General features: G+C 31.8%; 2 protein-coding genes across 2 annotated transcripts; both read left to right on the forward strand.

Moving 5' to 3' along the window:
- Positions 1-946: 946 nt before the first annotated feature.
- LOC126830756 (sodium- and chloride-dependent glycine transporter 1) lies at positions 947-8,183 on the forward strand. The gene is made up of 9 exons (XM_050561156.2): positions 947-1,049; positions 2,710-2,932; positions 3,313-3,444; positions 3,795-4,110; positions 4,257-4,389; positions 4,538-4,672; positions 4,906-5,009; positions 5,297-5,421; positions 5,671-8,183. Exons 1-9 carry the CDS (start codon positions 1,011-1,013, stop codon positions 5,862-5,864), a joined length of 1,401 nt encoding a protein of 466 aa, XP_050417113.1. The 5' UTR covers positions 947-1,010; the 3' UTR covers positions 5,865-8,183.
- LOC126830758 (sodium- and chloride-dependent glycine transporter 2) lies at positions 8,064-12,772 on the forward strand. The gene is made up of 6 exons (XM_050561158.2): positions 8,064-8,742; positions 10,081-10,212; positions 10,357-10,456; positions 10,716-10,816; positions 11,129-11,296; positions 11,730-12,772. Exons 2-6 carry the CDS (start codon positions 10,087-10,089, stop codon positions 11,961-11,963), a joined length of 729 nt encoding a protein of 242 aa, XP_050417115.1. The 5' UTR covers positions 8,064-8,742; positions 10,081-10,086; the 3' UTR covers positions 11,964-12,772.
- Positions 12,773-16,346: the final 3,574 nt, after the last annotated feature.

Here is a 16,346-nt window from a genome sequence, read left to right on the forward strand (position 1 = left end):
TTCTAAGGGTCAGAAAATAGCATAAATCAACTGCTCATGCATGAATGAAATTAAGATGGGTACCCCCCGCCCGTCACATCCCACCCTTTTAGAATGTGGCAAAAACATTGCCAATTACGTAACTAAATTTATCCCACAACAAAGCGTAACACAAGGCTATTTATATAATGTTAAAATGCCAAAACACCTTTGATAAAAACATTACCAATTTGTTTAAGTGACACTAAGTCTTCCGAAATAAGCCTTTGATAAAATAAAGTTTGACACAAACAGCGATGCCCATTTCTCCAACAATGGGTAATATAGATTTTCGTTGTAAAATTTGTCAGCGACAATTCATAAATTATTCTTAAAAATGTTATCTTGAATTGTAAAAATACATTATAACATTTCCATTTACAAAACCAACAAACACATTGTTTCAATTCTTACTAAGAGAATAAATATGCCTGCCAAGTAATTCAATTGCTTTTAAAACACGTGTCTTAGATTTATTCAGTAATTATTTATTACTAGGATAGGTGCCACTAACCCAATCGTATACCAGCAGGCGGGGCAGTAATATATAATATAGACATGATTGTTTGGATAAAAACATGTACATACATCGGCATATTCTTTTTTTAGACCTTAAAACCAGAACAAATACGTCATCGTTGCCGCGCGCCACAACCAAAGAATGTAAAAACAATTTAGGATCGATAAATATTATGATTTTGTAATGATTCCTAATACACCAAATTTGACAAATTAAACAATAACCTGTAACAAAATGATAAAATATGTTATATTATGACAAGGTATGACGTGCGTGCTTTTATTCGTTTCTGTTTGGTTATTTACCCGTAATTAAAGAGTTATGTTGGCCGGATTTTACCCCACCTACCCTGACGATTGGAATGGACTCGTCCATGTCTATATAAGCACCTAACACTCTGACCTAAAAATTCATTCTTAGAACTTTACCTTGCCGGTAAAATTTATGGGAAGAAATAAACTGAACAAGTAAAATGGGATTATTAAAAGTTCAAGAAATAAAGGGATGTGAGGTGAGTTGTATTTAAAATTACCCGATCAAATACAACCAGTAATTAGAAAATATCTCTCGGCGAATAAATCAGACACGTCGTGTGCCTACTATTACTACACTACAACATGTGTGTACATACGTGTGAATGAAAATATGGGTCAATCTTTTTTTCCCACAATGTCAAACTACCAGCATTGTTGTCTAGATCTTCCATTTATATAGCGAGAATAATATATTCTAAACTTCAATTTATTAATTTGAAAAAACAAACAAAAAAAAAACCCAATAAACATCGTATTATGAAAATATACCTTAAACAACGTGATAAAAGATATATTCCGTTATTTAAATTGCGGGAATTCACTTGATCCATGAATTGTATCCGTTTATTTGATTCAGATTGTGCTTTTAATGGAGATCACTGGCTGAAATTTTTGGTTATTTTATAAGCTTCTAATATATGTGTACGTAAGACGACGCAATCTTTTGTCAAAAGACGACTTATAAATTTCAGCATTGTGTAAACGTCTACTTAATATTTCCGCAATTCATTATCGAAATCCATTTTTTTAAAACGTAATTATAGAAAATTTAACACGTAGACTGTTTTCGTTGGCCTTATATGGTGATGGCATCTGCAGCCTTCGTAATGAACCACTGGCACACAGGTGGAATATTGATTGCAGATGCCCAGACAGCACGCGCGATGCCAATGAATTATCTATATTCGATTCCAAGATGTGGATTTTTCCGTTATATATCGATCCATGGAAATTTTCTGTAATACCACTTTTAATGTTTTTTAGCAATAAATAATATTCACCTTAGCTACTGATACTACTAATGTAGCTGTGTATGCTTCATTTTTACTGCTCGATGTTGTTCGAGGCGGAAGATGCTTAGTTTAAAATAAAATTATAACCACATCTGTTCAACATTCGTCATTCATAAACTATTTGGTCTTTTGCCATTTATTGATTTCATTAGTAGGGTGGAATGTAGACACATGGATATAATATATTTATGATGATGTACAGGTAACAGACGTTTGTAGTGACTAATTCTATGACGCATAAATGTAAACTAAAACAATAAATCAATTCTTTCACTCACTCCCACAAATAATGTACATGTTTTTCAACTATTTTTCATGGAAATTGCTGATTTCAACTCAACTTAATACTCACGTTAAATAAACATCACTTTGGTTACACTTAATAAGTCTTAAAGCCCACGATCAAAGTCACTGGTGAATTCCATAAAAAAAATCACATTTCTCCAGTCCAAGTGTTTTTAAAGTAATTTTTAGCCAGTGTTTAAGCTGATTCGAATTACTTTTTTTCATTAAAAGATATCCATGGTCACAAGAGATGCTAATTATTTTGTTCACTGAAATGAATATATTTTTTTCAAAACCATTACATGTATATCACTAGTACTATAATTTATATATATATATATAAATATATATAGTTTGTGTCGGCATACCTTTTATCTTTTCATCATTTACCGTGAAACGAAGTAGTGCAGCTTTGCGGTTGTGCTAATAATTTTGGATATATAATATATATATATACTCGTGTCATACTCAAAATAAAATATTGTTTAAACCAATATACATGTATTGTGGATTTTATTAATTTAAATTATTATATATCCTACAAAATCTCTACTTTTAGTATCCAAGTAAAGATGCTGAATTGTTCCAGTCATCTGGATCATCAATGTCCTGCTCCACCATATCCAGTTCTAGCTCCACTACTAGCAGTGATGATGGCGATGGAAAATCTGATCGTGGAAATTGGAAGGGAAAGATGGATTTTCTCCTGTCCTGTATTGGTTATGCAGTTGGACTTGGAAATATCTGGAGATTTCCATATCTTTGTTACAAAAGCGGAGGAGGTATGTTTAAAAAAGTATTTAATTTAAATATTTGATCTCATTAATAATGGTAGGGTATTACAAATACAGGTTTAAATAATATTTTTTACATCCTGGATATCTTTGTTACAAAAGCGGAGGAGGTATGGTTAAAAAAGTATTTAATTTAAATATTTGATCTCATTAATAATGGTAGGGTATTACAAATACAGGTTTAAATAATATTTTTACATCCTGGATAAATTATAATCAAATAGAGATATTAAATTTTCTGATAGAGTAAATATTTATAAACTTTTGAAAAGTATGTATTACAAATATAAATGTTTTTTGAAAAGACAAAAAAAAAGATGCAGATTAGGATTAACACATTATAAATTTGTTTGTTATTTTTTCTCCAGGTGCCTTTCTGATTCCTTACCTTTTCTTTATGGTAATAATTGGTATGCCTCTACTGTTCATGGAAATCACTTTTGGTCAGTTTGCTAGTTTAAGTCCAATTACCATTTGGAGAATCAGCCCACTTTTTAAAGGTAAAAATCAAATTTATTTCACTTTATGCGTACCAACTGAATAACTTTCACATATTTATGTCAAGGGGAACAACTCTGTTTCTGTTTTGTCTTATCCGAACTTTGTCATGCCTACATGTATTGTACTACTCATATGAGTTTGTGACCACCATCATTATTTGTAAAATAGATTGTTTTAAGAATTAAGTAAATGATGATTAGCCAATGTATGCAGATGAACCATTTGATTAGTTAATATAAACCCATAGTTACCTATTAAGATTTTAATGGCTTCATCAGCACCTTTTTATAAGCCCACAGGTAAACTTTGTTTATTCATTATGTTTATAATATCATTTTACCCTTTTCAGGTGTTGGTTATGGTATGGTTATTATATCTGGTATTGTTTGTATCTACTATAATATTATTATAGCATGGACGCTATATTATTTATTTGTCTCCATGCAGTCTGTTCTGCCATGGAGTAATTGTGATAATGATTGGAATACAGAACAATGTGCATTAAGGGAACATGGTAACAATACTATATTGTCTAATTACTCAACAAATGGTAACTTCACCACATTATTTAATGACACATTTACCAGTATTAATGGAACCGTCATCTCTGTTATGTCGAATGCCACCACCATGAGCCGTGTACCACCAAGCAAGGAATATTGGCAGTAAGTTAAACCAATAGATATCAGTATTTTTTTAAAAGATATTTTACTGTTATTAATAAGCATACATGTACACAAAAATCTAAAAGTAAATGCAAAAGGATCACACACCACACCACAAGTTCTTATAAGTTCAAATTGTTTTGCAGAAGAGCAGTATTACAGATAACTGATGGTATAGAAGATATTGGAGGTATCAGATGGGAGTTGTTTGGTTGTCTAGCTCTCGCCTGGGTTGTTATCTTTCTGTGTTTATGTAAAGGTGTTCAATCCTCTGGACGGGTATGTTGAAAATTACTACATTTTAAAAATTTTGTATTTCTACTGTAAAATCATAAACTTTAAAAAATGTCAGATTAATCACATTCACAGGAACAAGAATTTGTAACTTTAAGGGTGTTTATGTATTTATTGTGTTTTCTATTATCAGGTTGTATACGTAACAGCTACCTTTCCCTACCTGGTTTTAATTATTCTATTAGTACGAGGTGTAACTTTACCTGGCGCCATGGATGGTCTTAGATTCTATCTGATTCCTGATTGGGACAAACTCTTTACATTACAGGTAAGTTTTAACCGGGAATATAAATTTTGTACAAATTTACAATTGGAGGGTCTAGAGCACAAGTGATCTAACTACGAACCATTTTAGTTGGTTGTTAGATCACTTGTGCTCTAGACCCTCCAATTATGTCTTTGAATGGCTTATCTTGTCATAGGCACCTTTGATTTAATATTTTATTTGACATAATAACAAGAATTCGGGTGGTTATCATTAAATTTTACTTTCTACTTCAGGTATGGGGTGATGCTGCTATACAGATATTCTATTCTATGGGTATGGCTTGGGGTGGTTTAATTACCATGTCATCATATAATAAATTTCATAATAATGTCTACAGGTAAAATTAACTTTTAATTTTCTGTTATAATTAAATGGGCTTGTTATGTAAATAAAGGTCTAATTTTTATAACATTTGAAGCCTATAGAAAGACATGCAAAAAGCATATTTAGCTCTTAACTAATGTATCTTTAAGACTTACATAGGCTACATTTCAGTCAATCTGTTTGATTTCATCTACAATTGATCGTTTAGTTTTTATCAATATGCAATACTTTGTATTTAAATCATAGCAAGTTTCCTTTATTCCATCAAATTTATTTTATTCCACTGCTTTGCTTTTCCAGGGATGCTATTATTGTTCCATTGATGAATTCTGGCACAAGTGTTTTTGCCGGTTTGGTTATTTTTTCTGTCTTGGGTTTTATGGCTAAAGAAACTGGTGTGGACATCTCTGAGGTTGCTACACAAGGTAAATAATCCTAGTAATTATCTTAAAGACGCTTGCTGCCCAAAGACTATTTGTAAAAGAATAACTAAATTTGCATATGGCTGATAAATATCCACTAGATTGCTATCCAAAGACCAGGTCAATAAAATATCTAAGTTTGTCCATGACTAATAAATGTTCATGATTTTAAACAAATATGTTGATTTACATTAGCTGTCCAAATTATTTCAAATATCATTCTAATACTTCTATGTACTTTCCATTTTTCAGGTCCAGGTTTAACCTTTGTTGCTTATCCCTCGGCAGTTGCTAGGTTACCAATTTCACCATTATGGGCTGTTCTCTTCTTCCTTATGTTGTTTACTATTGGTCTTGATAGCCAGGTAAGATTTATGTTTTTATTTGGAAGTCAAATCACATGCGTAACATTGCACCAACAAATAGCAAACTGCATCAGTAGGTAACAACATTAGATCTTTTCCACCGATCATTCATCATATGACAAACTTCAACCAATGGGTGAGGTTTGTTCATTAATTTTATATTTTGACAATTGCTATATGACTGGTTATATGGATGTTTATACATAAAATAACATTTGTCAGTAATTGCTCAGCCTCAATGTAGCATGAAATGCATTCAAATTGAGCCTTAAAAACATTCAAAATTTTAAGCTTATCATTTTTGAAAATCGTGATATCCATTATAATCTATTATATACAGTTGCATTAAGGTTATTTTGTTTATAAATATTTTCTAATGTGGTTACATGATGTTTGAACTGCAGATTTGCATTTAGAAAACTTAAATTATTAAAAACACTCTAATAATTGTAACAAACCATAGTAGAAATTATTTTTAATGATTCCCTTGGACACATAAATAACTTACTAGCATCTAATGTTGTTCGGTATATTTGAAAATGCTGTTAAAAGGAGTTATGTATTTAACAAACAGTAAGCCTTTAGATACCATACTGAAAATCTATAAATTATATCCAACAATTTAAAATGCTGTTTAAAAGTGATAATACCATACAAGGAATAAAAATTAAATGATTTTGGCATAAATAGCATTCTATACCTATTTCACTGATGCATTTGAGCTATCGACTTTGAAAACAAAAGATTAATTACATTTTATGGATATTTGGATAAGAATTGAATTTCTAAAAATAATACACCCTTTGGAAGAGATATATTTCATAATTATATGACAAATTATCAAAGCACATAAATTACATATGTGCACATGTAAATTTGAGATTCAGAATCAAAATTTATCCATATCATTTGATTAGTCGTTGTTGAAAAGAGTTCATATTCACAATACGACTGCCACTGGTAAATCTTGTTGTATAATACAAAGTTTGATTTTGATTATTTGCAATACTTAGCAGCAAATTCAGTTTATTTCAAAATTAGATTTAGGTTCTCTAGTAAAATTAACCAGATTTACTTTGTGGCTTTTAGGATTGTACATGTATTAAAATGTCTTTAGTTTAGTTTCAGCGTAAGAACTATGAGTGAATGAATAAAACTAGGCGTGGTTGCATGAAGGTATGAATTGGGGGTGAGAGAGTTGAGTGTTAGGGTGCGATATATTTGAGGGGTTGATATCTTTTTTATAAGAAAGTGGGTGAAAGTGTTCTCGGTATGGGCATGGTTGCACCAAGAACCTGTTATTCTCGAGGTAACAGTAAGTTGTAATATATTTTTAAGAAAAGATGATCGAGTTCTAAGATGCTGTTAGGTGTAATTTTTGAATACTTGAGTAATATCCTATAAGAAACTAAATCATAAACATGAATTATTATCAAAGAATTTTCTAAAACTTTGTACAAATATACATTACGTAAATATATTTTTTTTTGATTCGAAAATTCTGTTTTAAAATATTACTTTAGGAAGCAATAATAAATAACTATTTGGGAATGTTTGAGGGGGATGTTAAATCCATGGGAATGGTTAATTATATATTACTGGGGAGTATTTTTGTAAATAAGAACATATTTTTACTCATTTCGAAATTGTAATAGATGAAGAGATTGGAGATATTTTAACTGAAAACAATTGAGAAATGATTGAACAAATTCTAAATTTAAAGTTATGGAGAATCAAAAAATTCTATTTGTAAAGAATTCTGATAACATTTTAAGATATAAAATAGTAAGTAATTCAGAAAAGAGTAAAAATATGTCTTGTAATCACTTTACGTGATATGAAAATAATGTAATAGTGTGTTTTTATTTTTGTATTCATTGCTAAACAAAGGCTGAATTGTTTTATTTGTTGGTGTTTATTGGAATAAGGATTTTTTGATTTACAAGTTCCAAATGTGCCTCTTTCAATGCCCACTTTTATTATTTAGTTTTCACACTAAAAAAAGCTTTGTAAATTTGCGTAATGTTTTAAGAGTTTTACATGCATTTTTCATGTAGTTATCATTTATGACTCCTGAAAAAGGTTTTAATGTAGAATTTAATTCTTTTTTTACAACCTTTTCCAGGCAGTAGGTGTCCCAGTTTGAAGAACTGATTGTTTCCGCTTATGGACAACATATTACAAAACTTTTTAAAAAAGAAAACTAAATAATTATCAAAATTAAAATTTATTTAATATAGTTTTATATCTTACTGGTGTAGCATTGAAAGCAGGTATTTTTTAAATTTAGATAAACCTCTTTTGATATTGAATTGAATCCTATATTCCCCAAAGGAAATAACAAAGTTCATTACTTTTTGTCACACGATGTATTAATATTCATGTTTTGTTGTTGTTGTTGTTAACAAACACAGATCATTGAATTGTTGAACAGGGCCAAAAAGAACACACATTCTACACACTGAGTCGAGTTTTGGGGACAAGGATAGGAAAGGACCAATTGCCCTTCTAAATCACCTATTATGAGTTACCTAATTGCTTTAATATTTTTGGTTCAATTCTATTTTCAACATGTAAAGAAAGTACACCAGATTTAATTGTGAATTCAAATTTTAAATTACACAATAGAGCCTGAATTTATTCACAACTATGCTTACATGTATTGAATACATTGTACCCATAATCTTTCAAAAAATTACTAAGCAGTCAATTTTACATGTGTCCTAGATTTTTAAATAAAAAACACAGGAAAGATACCAGGGCATTACACTTACAAACCACACATATTGAAAATCTGTTGCAGAGACTTTCTTCTTTAGCACATTATAATACATCTCATCTGAATTCAAATGCACCTTTAAATTTGAAAACTTATACTCAATGTGGGGGTAAATTAATATTTTACAGAAAAGCCATTTTAACATGAAAGCAGGCGGACTGATAGTGAGGTTTAAAACTGGTTAGTATTGTGGAATAGAAAAAATGTTACCATTCTCAGCCTTTGTTAAATTTTATATTAATCATGTTATTTTCATCATTTCTAAAGGGTCGCCAAAGGTCATGACCTGCAGAAGATTGAGGGTTTGACCTTGACAACTGTTGTTAAGTCTCCATGTCATTTGATCAATCTATATCATATTTCAAACTCAAATTTCTATCAAGACTTTTTTAAAGTTTTATTTTTGGATCAATTTGGCTTTACCATATCCTTACCTTAATACACTAAACATTTCTTTAATTCAAGGAAATGCAATTATAAACTGATGTTAAACTTCATCATTATTGACATACTGAAATATTTCTTGGCCCGTCATGCTTACGAATAGTATGAAATGTATCTTTAAAATTGTATTTCCAAAGAAATGTACCGTCTTTGCCCATTTAAAATTCAAATAAATTTTTTGTATAGTTTGAAGACCTACTATTTATATTCTGATTGTATTATTGCATTTCTTTTCATCAGATAATTCCACTTTAAAGGGCATATTTTCCCTTTTTGAAATCTGAAAATGTTCAGCACAAAAATGATGAAATTATAATTATAAAAGTGTCTTCAATCACAAATAATATATTAATGATTCTTCAAAAAGTCTTGCTAGATGTTTGATAAATATTAACCCCCACTTCATCTTTTAACATGTTCACAACTGTTTTTAGTTGATCTATCTAGATAACTCAATTTTAAATCATCTTTCCTGATCAAACTTTCATTTAATCATTCTTCAAATCAAGATGTAAATGAAACTATAAAACTGTAGTTCGAATTTTCAAATCATTCGCTGTAGAGTAGTTGAAAATATACATTTGTGAACATGTGAATAGGTTTATGAACGTTTTGTTATATAAATCTATTTTTTGGGATACCCTTAATTTTCAAAATGTTAAAAAGGAACATTTCTGTAAAAGAAACTTTGCTAAAAACAATCACCAACCTATTAACAAAACAGCACCAATTAATTGAGGTTAAGTTTATATACAATTGTTCATAGATCTAATAAATGATCTACATTTACCAAAAAGCTGTCTTTTTTTTAAATTTTTTTTTAAAAAAATGGGAAAATATTGAATGGACAGATATTAGCTGTTGTATTTTGAAATTAATTGCTAAATTACATATATATTTCATAAGCATTGAGGGTGCATTACATTTCAATACCATACTAACATGTATATTTAATGCGGATATTGAAATTGCAGCTTTTTGGTTATAATGTAAGCTTTCACTTTATCCATTTTCTTTCAGCAGAAACTAGTCACTGATACTTTTACTTAATTCAACTGCTTTTATTTTTTTTAGTTTGGAATGTTTGAAACTATGACCAGTGCCTTTGTGGATGAATTCCCCAGATTCTTAAAACATAAGAAGATGGTCTTTACAGTTGGGATGTGCCTGGTTGAGTTTGTGTTGGGTATTCCATGTGTAACACAAGTTAGTATATTTATAGATTTATGAATTATGATTCGTGAATTACCTAATATTTATAATTTAACTCTGGGCAAGCACAGTTTGTTACTCAAGCATATTATACCAGTAATTGAATAAGTATTCATATATTTGTGAATTTTGTTTCAGGGAGGTGTTTACATTCTTCAAATCATGGATTGGTATGCTTCTTCATTCTCCTTAATGTTATTATCTCTAACAGAATGTGTTGTCATTGCTTGGATATATGGTAAGTTGAAAACTTTGGCCTGAAAAGTACCATCAATTTTGATTTCTATCAATTTAAATGTATATTATAAGCGATTCACATATTTCAAATTACTATATTTTCAGAATATTAACAAAATCACAATATTCCAGATTTCAGTTCCCTCACAAGTACTTCTAATTTTGATTTTCATGAATTTACCAATTCCGCTATTTGTCAGAAAATGGCAGTATTTCATATTTCAGTTCACAAATAAAATATGGAATTTTTTTACTTTTAGGAGCCGACCGATTTTACAAAGATATTGAACTTATGATTGGTTATCAACCTGGACCTTGGTGGAAGATTTGCTGGAAATACATCACCCCAACACTTATTATTGTAAGTATATTTGTCGTAAATCAATATCTAAAACCCCATTCAATTGTACATGGAAACTTCAGATAGATAGATGCAACCAGCAACCTCTAATCCATACAACAGCTAATCCTATCGCCTGTTAATATACATAAACTTCTAGTATATTGAAGGCTTTACAGCCTAAGCCTCTTTGATTTGGGTCAAAATAAAGTACAGAATTGGGGATAGTCTGATGATTGACATCAGAATACAGCTTTGAAGTAATAATGGGTTGGGTTGGGTTTTTTTGCTGTATTGACACTTTGTTTTACAAGATGTTTATTTTTATTTCAGGCTATATGGATATTCAGTGTTTTTTCTATGAAACCTGTATCATATGGTGACTACCAGTATCCTTCTTGGGCTATATCAATTGGCTGGGCTTTAAGTGTGATATCTATTCTACCATTACCTATTGTAGCTATTTATGAGATATATAAAGAAGAGGGACCTCTTTTGCAGGTGAGATATATCTTTTGTTACATGTCTGTTCCTAGAAATGTAGTTAGTTTTGAGCTCTTGCCATTATAGCTATTGTTGGCTATCAAAGGTTTTAGTCTATTTCTGTACATTGAGATGTAATATTTCTAATTGAATGCACCTAATAAAGTATAAATAAAATTATTCTAATGTGTAGTTTGAGAAAGGGTGTCATTTTCCAGTGTCTGTTCATTAACACTGTTGGTAAGCATTGTAAATCCGTGCAACTAAAGTTCATTGGTAGAAATTTTTATGTGAACCTTTAATTGGATTGGATTATCAGACAAGGTTTGATGGATCTACCCATATTGATGTCGAGACATTAGCTTAACTTTTAAGATAACTTGCTTAACGGGACTCAAATTCTCCTTAAGTGTCAGTCACTCATACTTTACCGTCACTCTTTCCTTTACAGAGAATCAAGAAATTGATTCAACCTGCTGAAAATTGGGGACCAGCTCTTGATAAACACAGAGAAGAATATTTGGCTACCTTAGAACCATCGAAACGTCCAACATATAGAGAAGTTACTGCACCTATTTATTTACCTACAACCTTGCCAACAATCAAAGAAAAATGTCCCTCTCCAATTCCAGAACAAGTGACATTATTAGGTGTCTGTGATCAATTACCCGTTTCAAAATGCTAATCCTGTGATAAAAACTATTTTATTTAACAATACACGAAGGATGAAAGATTTTATGAATGAAACAATTGAGTTCATGCAGAAGCATAGATAATACTGTATTATCTATGGTGGAAGAGCCATTTGGGAATTTTCCTATATTTGATTTCAAGATAAATCTGTTATTTTTTATCAATAAGACTGAACATACAGGAAAGGTTTGGTTGTTCCGAGACAAAATATGGAATATGCTTTCTTCTGATAAAATCAGGTTTGAAGAGAAAATAAAGAACAAAAACAACAGGAAAGGTTTTGAGTATTCTGACTGATAGAATATGCTTTCTTCTGATAAAATCTGGTTTGAAGACAAATTAAATAAAATATATACTTGAATCCAAGTAAAATGGCAAAATACAAGGCTTTCAAATACTGAATATTTTATTAGTGACATCATCACAGAATACTTATATTTGAAAAATAAGATCTGGATGAATTGCAATATTGTGTTTATTCATTTTGAGCTTATGGAACTATTAAAGTATCCTGCTTGCCATCCGCTGTGAAATTAATACTAAGAAAGGACCAAGTTCTGTGGACATCTACCATTTGAAATTATAATAAAATTTAAGATCTAAAAATGCAATTGTTATACTAATTTTTTTAGACCAAAGGATTATGTTTTAATATTAGACCAAAGGATTGTTTTAATTTACATGACAGTTAAGTCAAAATTATGGAATTATAAGATTTGAAACTGATAATTTAAGATCTGAAAGCACTACAATCCGATAGTTATACTAATTTTTGAGACCAATGGATTTTGTTTTATTAAATTTACAAAACAGTAAAACGCCAAAGTTATTATTTGTTTAAATATTTAGTATTAATACCAAACAAGAATACTCAATTTTCTCATATATCATATCAAAATAATTTTTATTTGCTCTTTGACTAGGAATGGTATTCCTATTTTTTGGTATTATTATTACTTTTAAAGTCCTTTTTAATTTATTGTTTTAAACTACCGAAGTGATTATGATCAGTTCTCATTTGTTGCTCATCATGTACATTATATCATATCTCATTCATAATTATATTATACATGTATATAAATAGAAATTTATATAATTAATAAAACAACTGAAAAAAAAATTTTGCACTTTTATTTTAATTCTGTACCTTTACTTACTCCATATGCCTACGCCTCTGCAATACATAAACATTCATAGTACTTGTCATGTACTACATGTACATATAGAGACAACCAGATTTCACACACCCTTCATGTAACTTAGTGCCTTGTGAGGAGTTTGTATGTGTTGCCCTAATTAATTATGAATTGGTAGGATATGACCTCATGTCTGTTCACATTAATTGTGGACCCTCTACAAGGTCACAACTTTATCCCATTTTGATGAAACTTAAAATATACATGTATGTTTATATTCCAAGGATAGCGGATGGGTTTTGTCATGTTTCAAACCATAACTTTGTGGGTTATTGCCCCTGATTGTACGGAAGCCATGTTTTTGCTTGTTGAATCCAGAGTCTGCAGATCAATATTTTTATAAAGCTTTAAATATAATTTTATGGTTTCTGACTGATATTCCAGGCTGTAGCCAAAACACAAAATTCAACTAAAAGAATCTACATTGACTGTTAGTGGATATTATCAAAAAAGAAATGGCTGTCAGATGGTGGGGAAGATATGTTTAATAATAGTTTTGTCTATTTATCCTCTAATAATATTCATAAATGCGTAGCCCTATTGGCAGCAGATTATGTAAAAAGTTCTAAATGAACCAATTATATGTAGCACTTGAAAAGCTTATAATATCTGGTTTCAGATTTCTACAGCCTATTCATAAAGGTCATGTTTGGGGTCATTTGGTTTGGTTGATAAAATATGTCATCTTTGTCAATAAATACTACAGGAATACTTCACAATAACCATTATCAGGGGAACATAGGCGTACGTTGCCGAACTTGTTTGGGGGGGGGGGACAGCATATTTTCCCGACAAATATATTTCTTTAGAGTCCGCGGAGCTGCGCGCGGCGAAGTCGTCCGCCCGCGAGCCCCGGAGTTGCGAAGCGTCCGACGGGGGGTCTGGGGGGCCTCCCCCATAAAATTTTGAAAACCAGACGGCCGTAGACGCGATTTCCAGGCATTTCGAATACTTTCTAGTAATTTGGAGTGGGTAGTAAATTATGTCAGTTGCAGCATAAAAACTGGTAAAAAGTCATCTTTGAAATAAAAGCTCTATTACTACGAAAACAAGAACATGTCGAACGATTTACTTTTGCCACATTTTTCATTTTATGAGACTTCACATTTTTTATCCAGATCTCAGATGTATAGAAGACTTGTATATACTTTATCTACTTTTAATATATGAATGACCATTTTAAAAGAGTTCAAATTTACAATCTATATATTCCGTATTACGATTTACTTTTGCCACGTTTTTCATTATATGACAGTTCACATTTTTTATCCATATCTAAGATAGATAGATCTAGAATCAAGATAGAAGACTCACTTCTATCACTGGGCTCGTCCGGTGCATGGAGTAGGATGCCAGTATACAGGAACACAGTACTCAAGAACTGAGAAAGGCCATGTGTACGTGCTAGTTCTATTCAGATGGCGTACGTGTTCATCATTGACTAGACTACCTTCTTTCCGCTTCCATATTATTAAAAATATTGAAAACTCGACAGACGGCGCGACGCTTCCCGACAAACTGAGCATTCATTCCCGAGAAGACCATAGCCTTCCCCGACAAGGCCATACCCCTACCCCACCCCATTTTCAAAAACTCCTCGGCTAATGACCGATCTCACAATTCTGAGCTCTTTTCAGATTTCAATTTTTTTTCATGAAAATATTGGGGGGGGGGGCGGTGCTCTCCCGTCCCCTCCCCCGTCTCGTACGCCTATGCAGGGGAAGCAATTAAAGAGACCAGAATTAACATATTATTATAAGTTAATAGAGAAATGGTGGTCTGGTTCCTATATTATGACCAAAAGATTTGTCTCCCTTATAACACAAGAGGTCCATCTCCTTCATACCTCCCTAATAGACATACAGTCTAATTTTGGGATACTATTGTTATCTGAATATGAGTTATTATATGCATATGTTCTCAAGAAAACTATCGCGATTTCATATCAAAACTATTTGGTACGTTTTAAAAATGAAATCTATCCCTTCCGAAAATATTACAGTAATATTTTCCGATATTACATAACATTTATTCCATTTTTTAAGGGAGTGGCAGTACCGGATCGACAATAGGTCTTTCGAGGCATAGGTCTCAGGGCCACCCACAATAAATATCAGTTGAGTACAATGCAGTTAAAGATGGGTTCCCGCGTACAAACGGGGTGATTTAATGGAGAGAGGGAGAGAGAGAGAAATGGGTTTTAACGTCCACTCTACACAAACTAGGTCATTTTGGGACTAACACATGGTTCAATTTTATTTCAATAATTCGCTTGTGCGTAGGGGTCTTTAGCAGTAGGAGGAAACCGGAGGACCCGGAGAAAACCCTCGAGGTTGGGCAGGCGACCCTACTCCTTGTCACATACAACTGGGGAATCGAAACCCCGCCAGTTGACTCAATGACAGACCGTATGATAAAACGCGCGCGTGCTAACAATTCGGCCATCCAACACCCCGTGATTTAATGGTATATATGGACTAAAAACATATTCAAACTAATTAATTTGTCATAACTTTGCTTCAAATCCTTCTCAAACATTGTAATTGCGAAGGAATGTCCTGCTATAAAAATTCGATCAAACCAGGTCACGCGACTTACCTCTCTTGGAAGTCAGAGGAGAATTCATTGCATACATAAGACGATGTTGTCTTTAATTGCTTACTATTTATTACAAATATCGAATCCTAATTAAATTCTCGAATTATCCACTACCCGCGTCTTTTTCCGTCATTTTTATCTCAGAAAGTGTTTCACGTCTAACTCTACATAAAGTTTATCAACTTGTACATCACGCGTGCAGAAATTCCTAATCGTCGGGCTGTTGATTAGGGGAACCCTTACATTTTTGTCCTGTATACGCTCCATGAGTGTTTTTCGGGGAATCCAGTATTTTTCTAGTAAGATTGGATATCTCTACTTTCCATATATACCAAAATTACCATACTTTTATTAGAAATAACCACCCGATAAATACTTTTCTGGGAACCCATCTTTAACGTAGGCTTGATCTGAGGCGTTCCGAGCGAGTCCATGTTTCCACCCTACTACCAGACTAAATCACACATTATTCCTTCCGACTACATTGTAGGTCCGTAAAACAAAGAAGGGGGGGGGGGTGACCTTGACCAGCTTCAACTAGAACTGACACTGTAGCCCTTTTACCACCCCTACGGAAATTG

The sequence above is a fragment of the Patella vulgata genome, chromosome 8 (genome assembly GCF_932274485.2).
Source record: "Patella vulgata chromosome 8, xgPatVulg1.2, whole genome shotgun sequence".
In the NCBI taxonomy this organism is placed as follows: Eukaryota; Metazoa; Mollusca; class Gastropoda; family Patellidae; genus Patella; species Patella vulgata.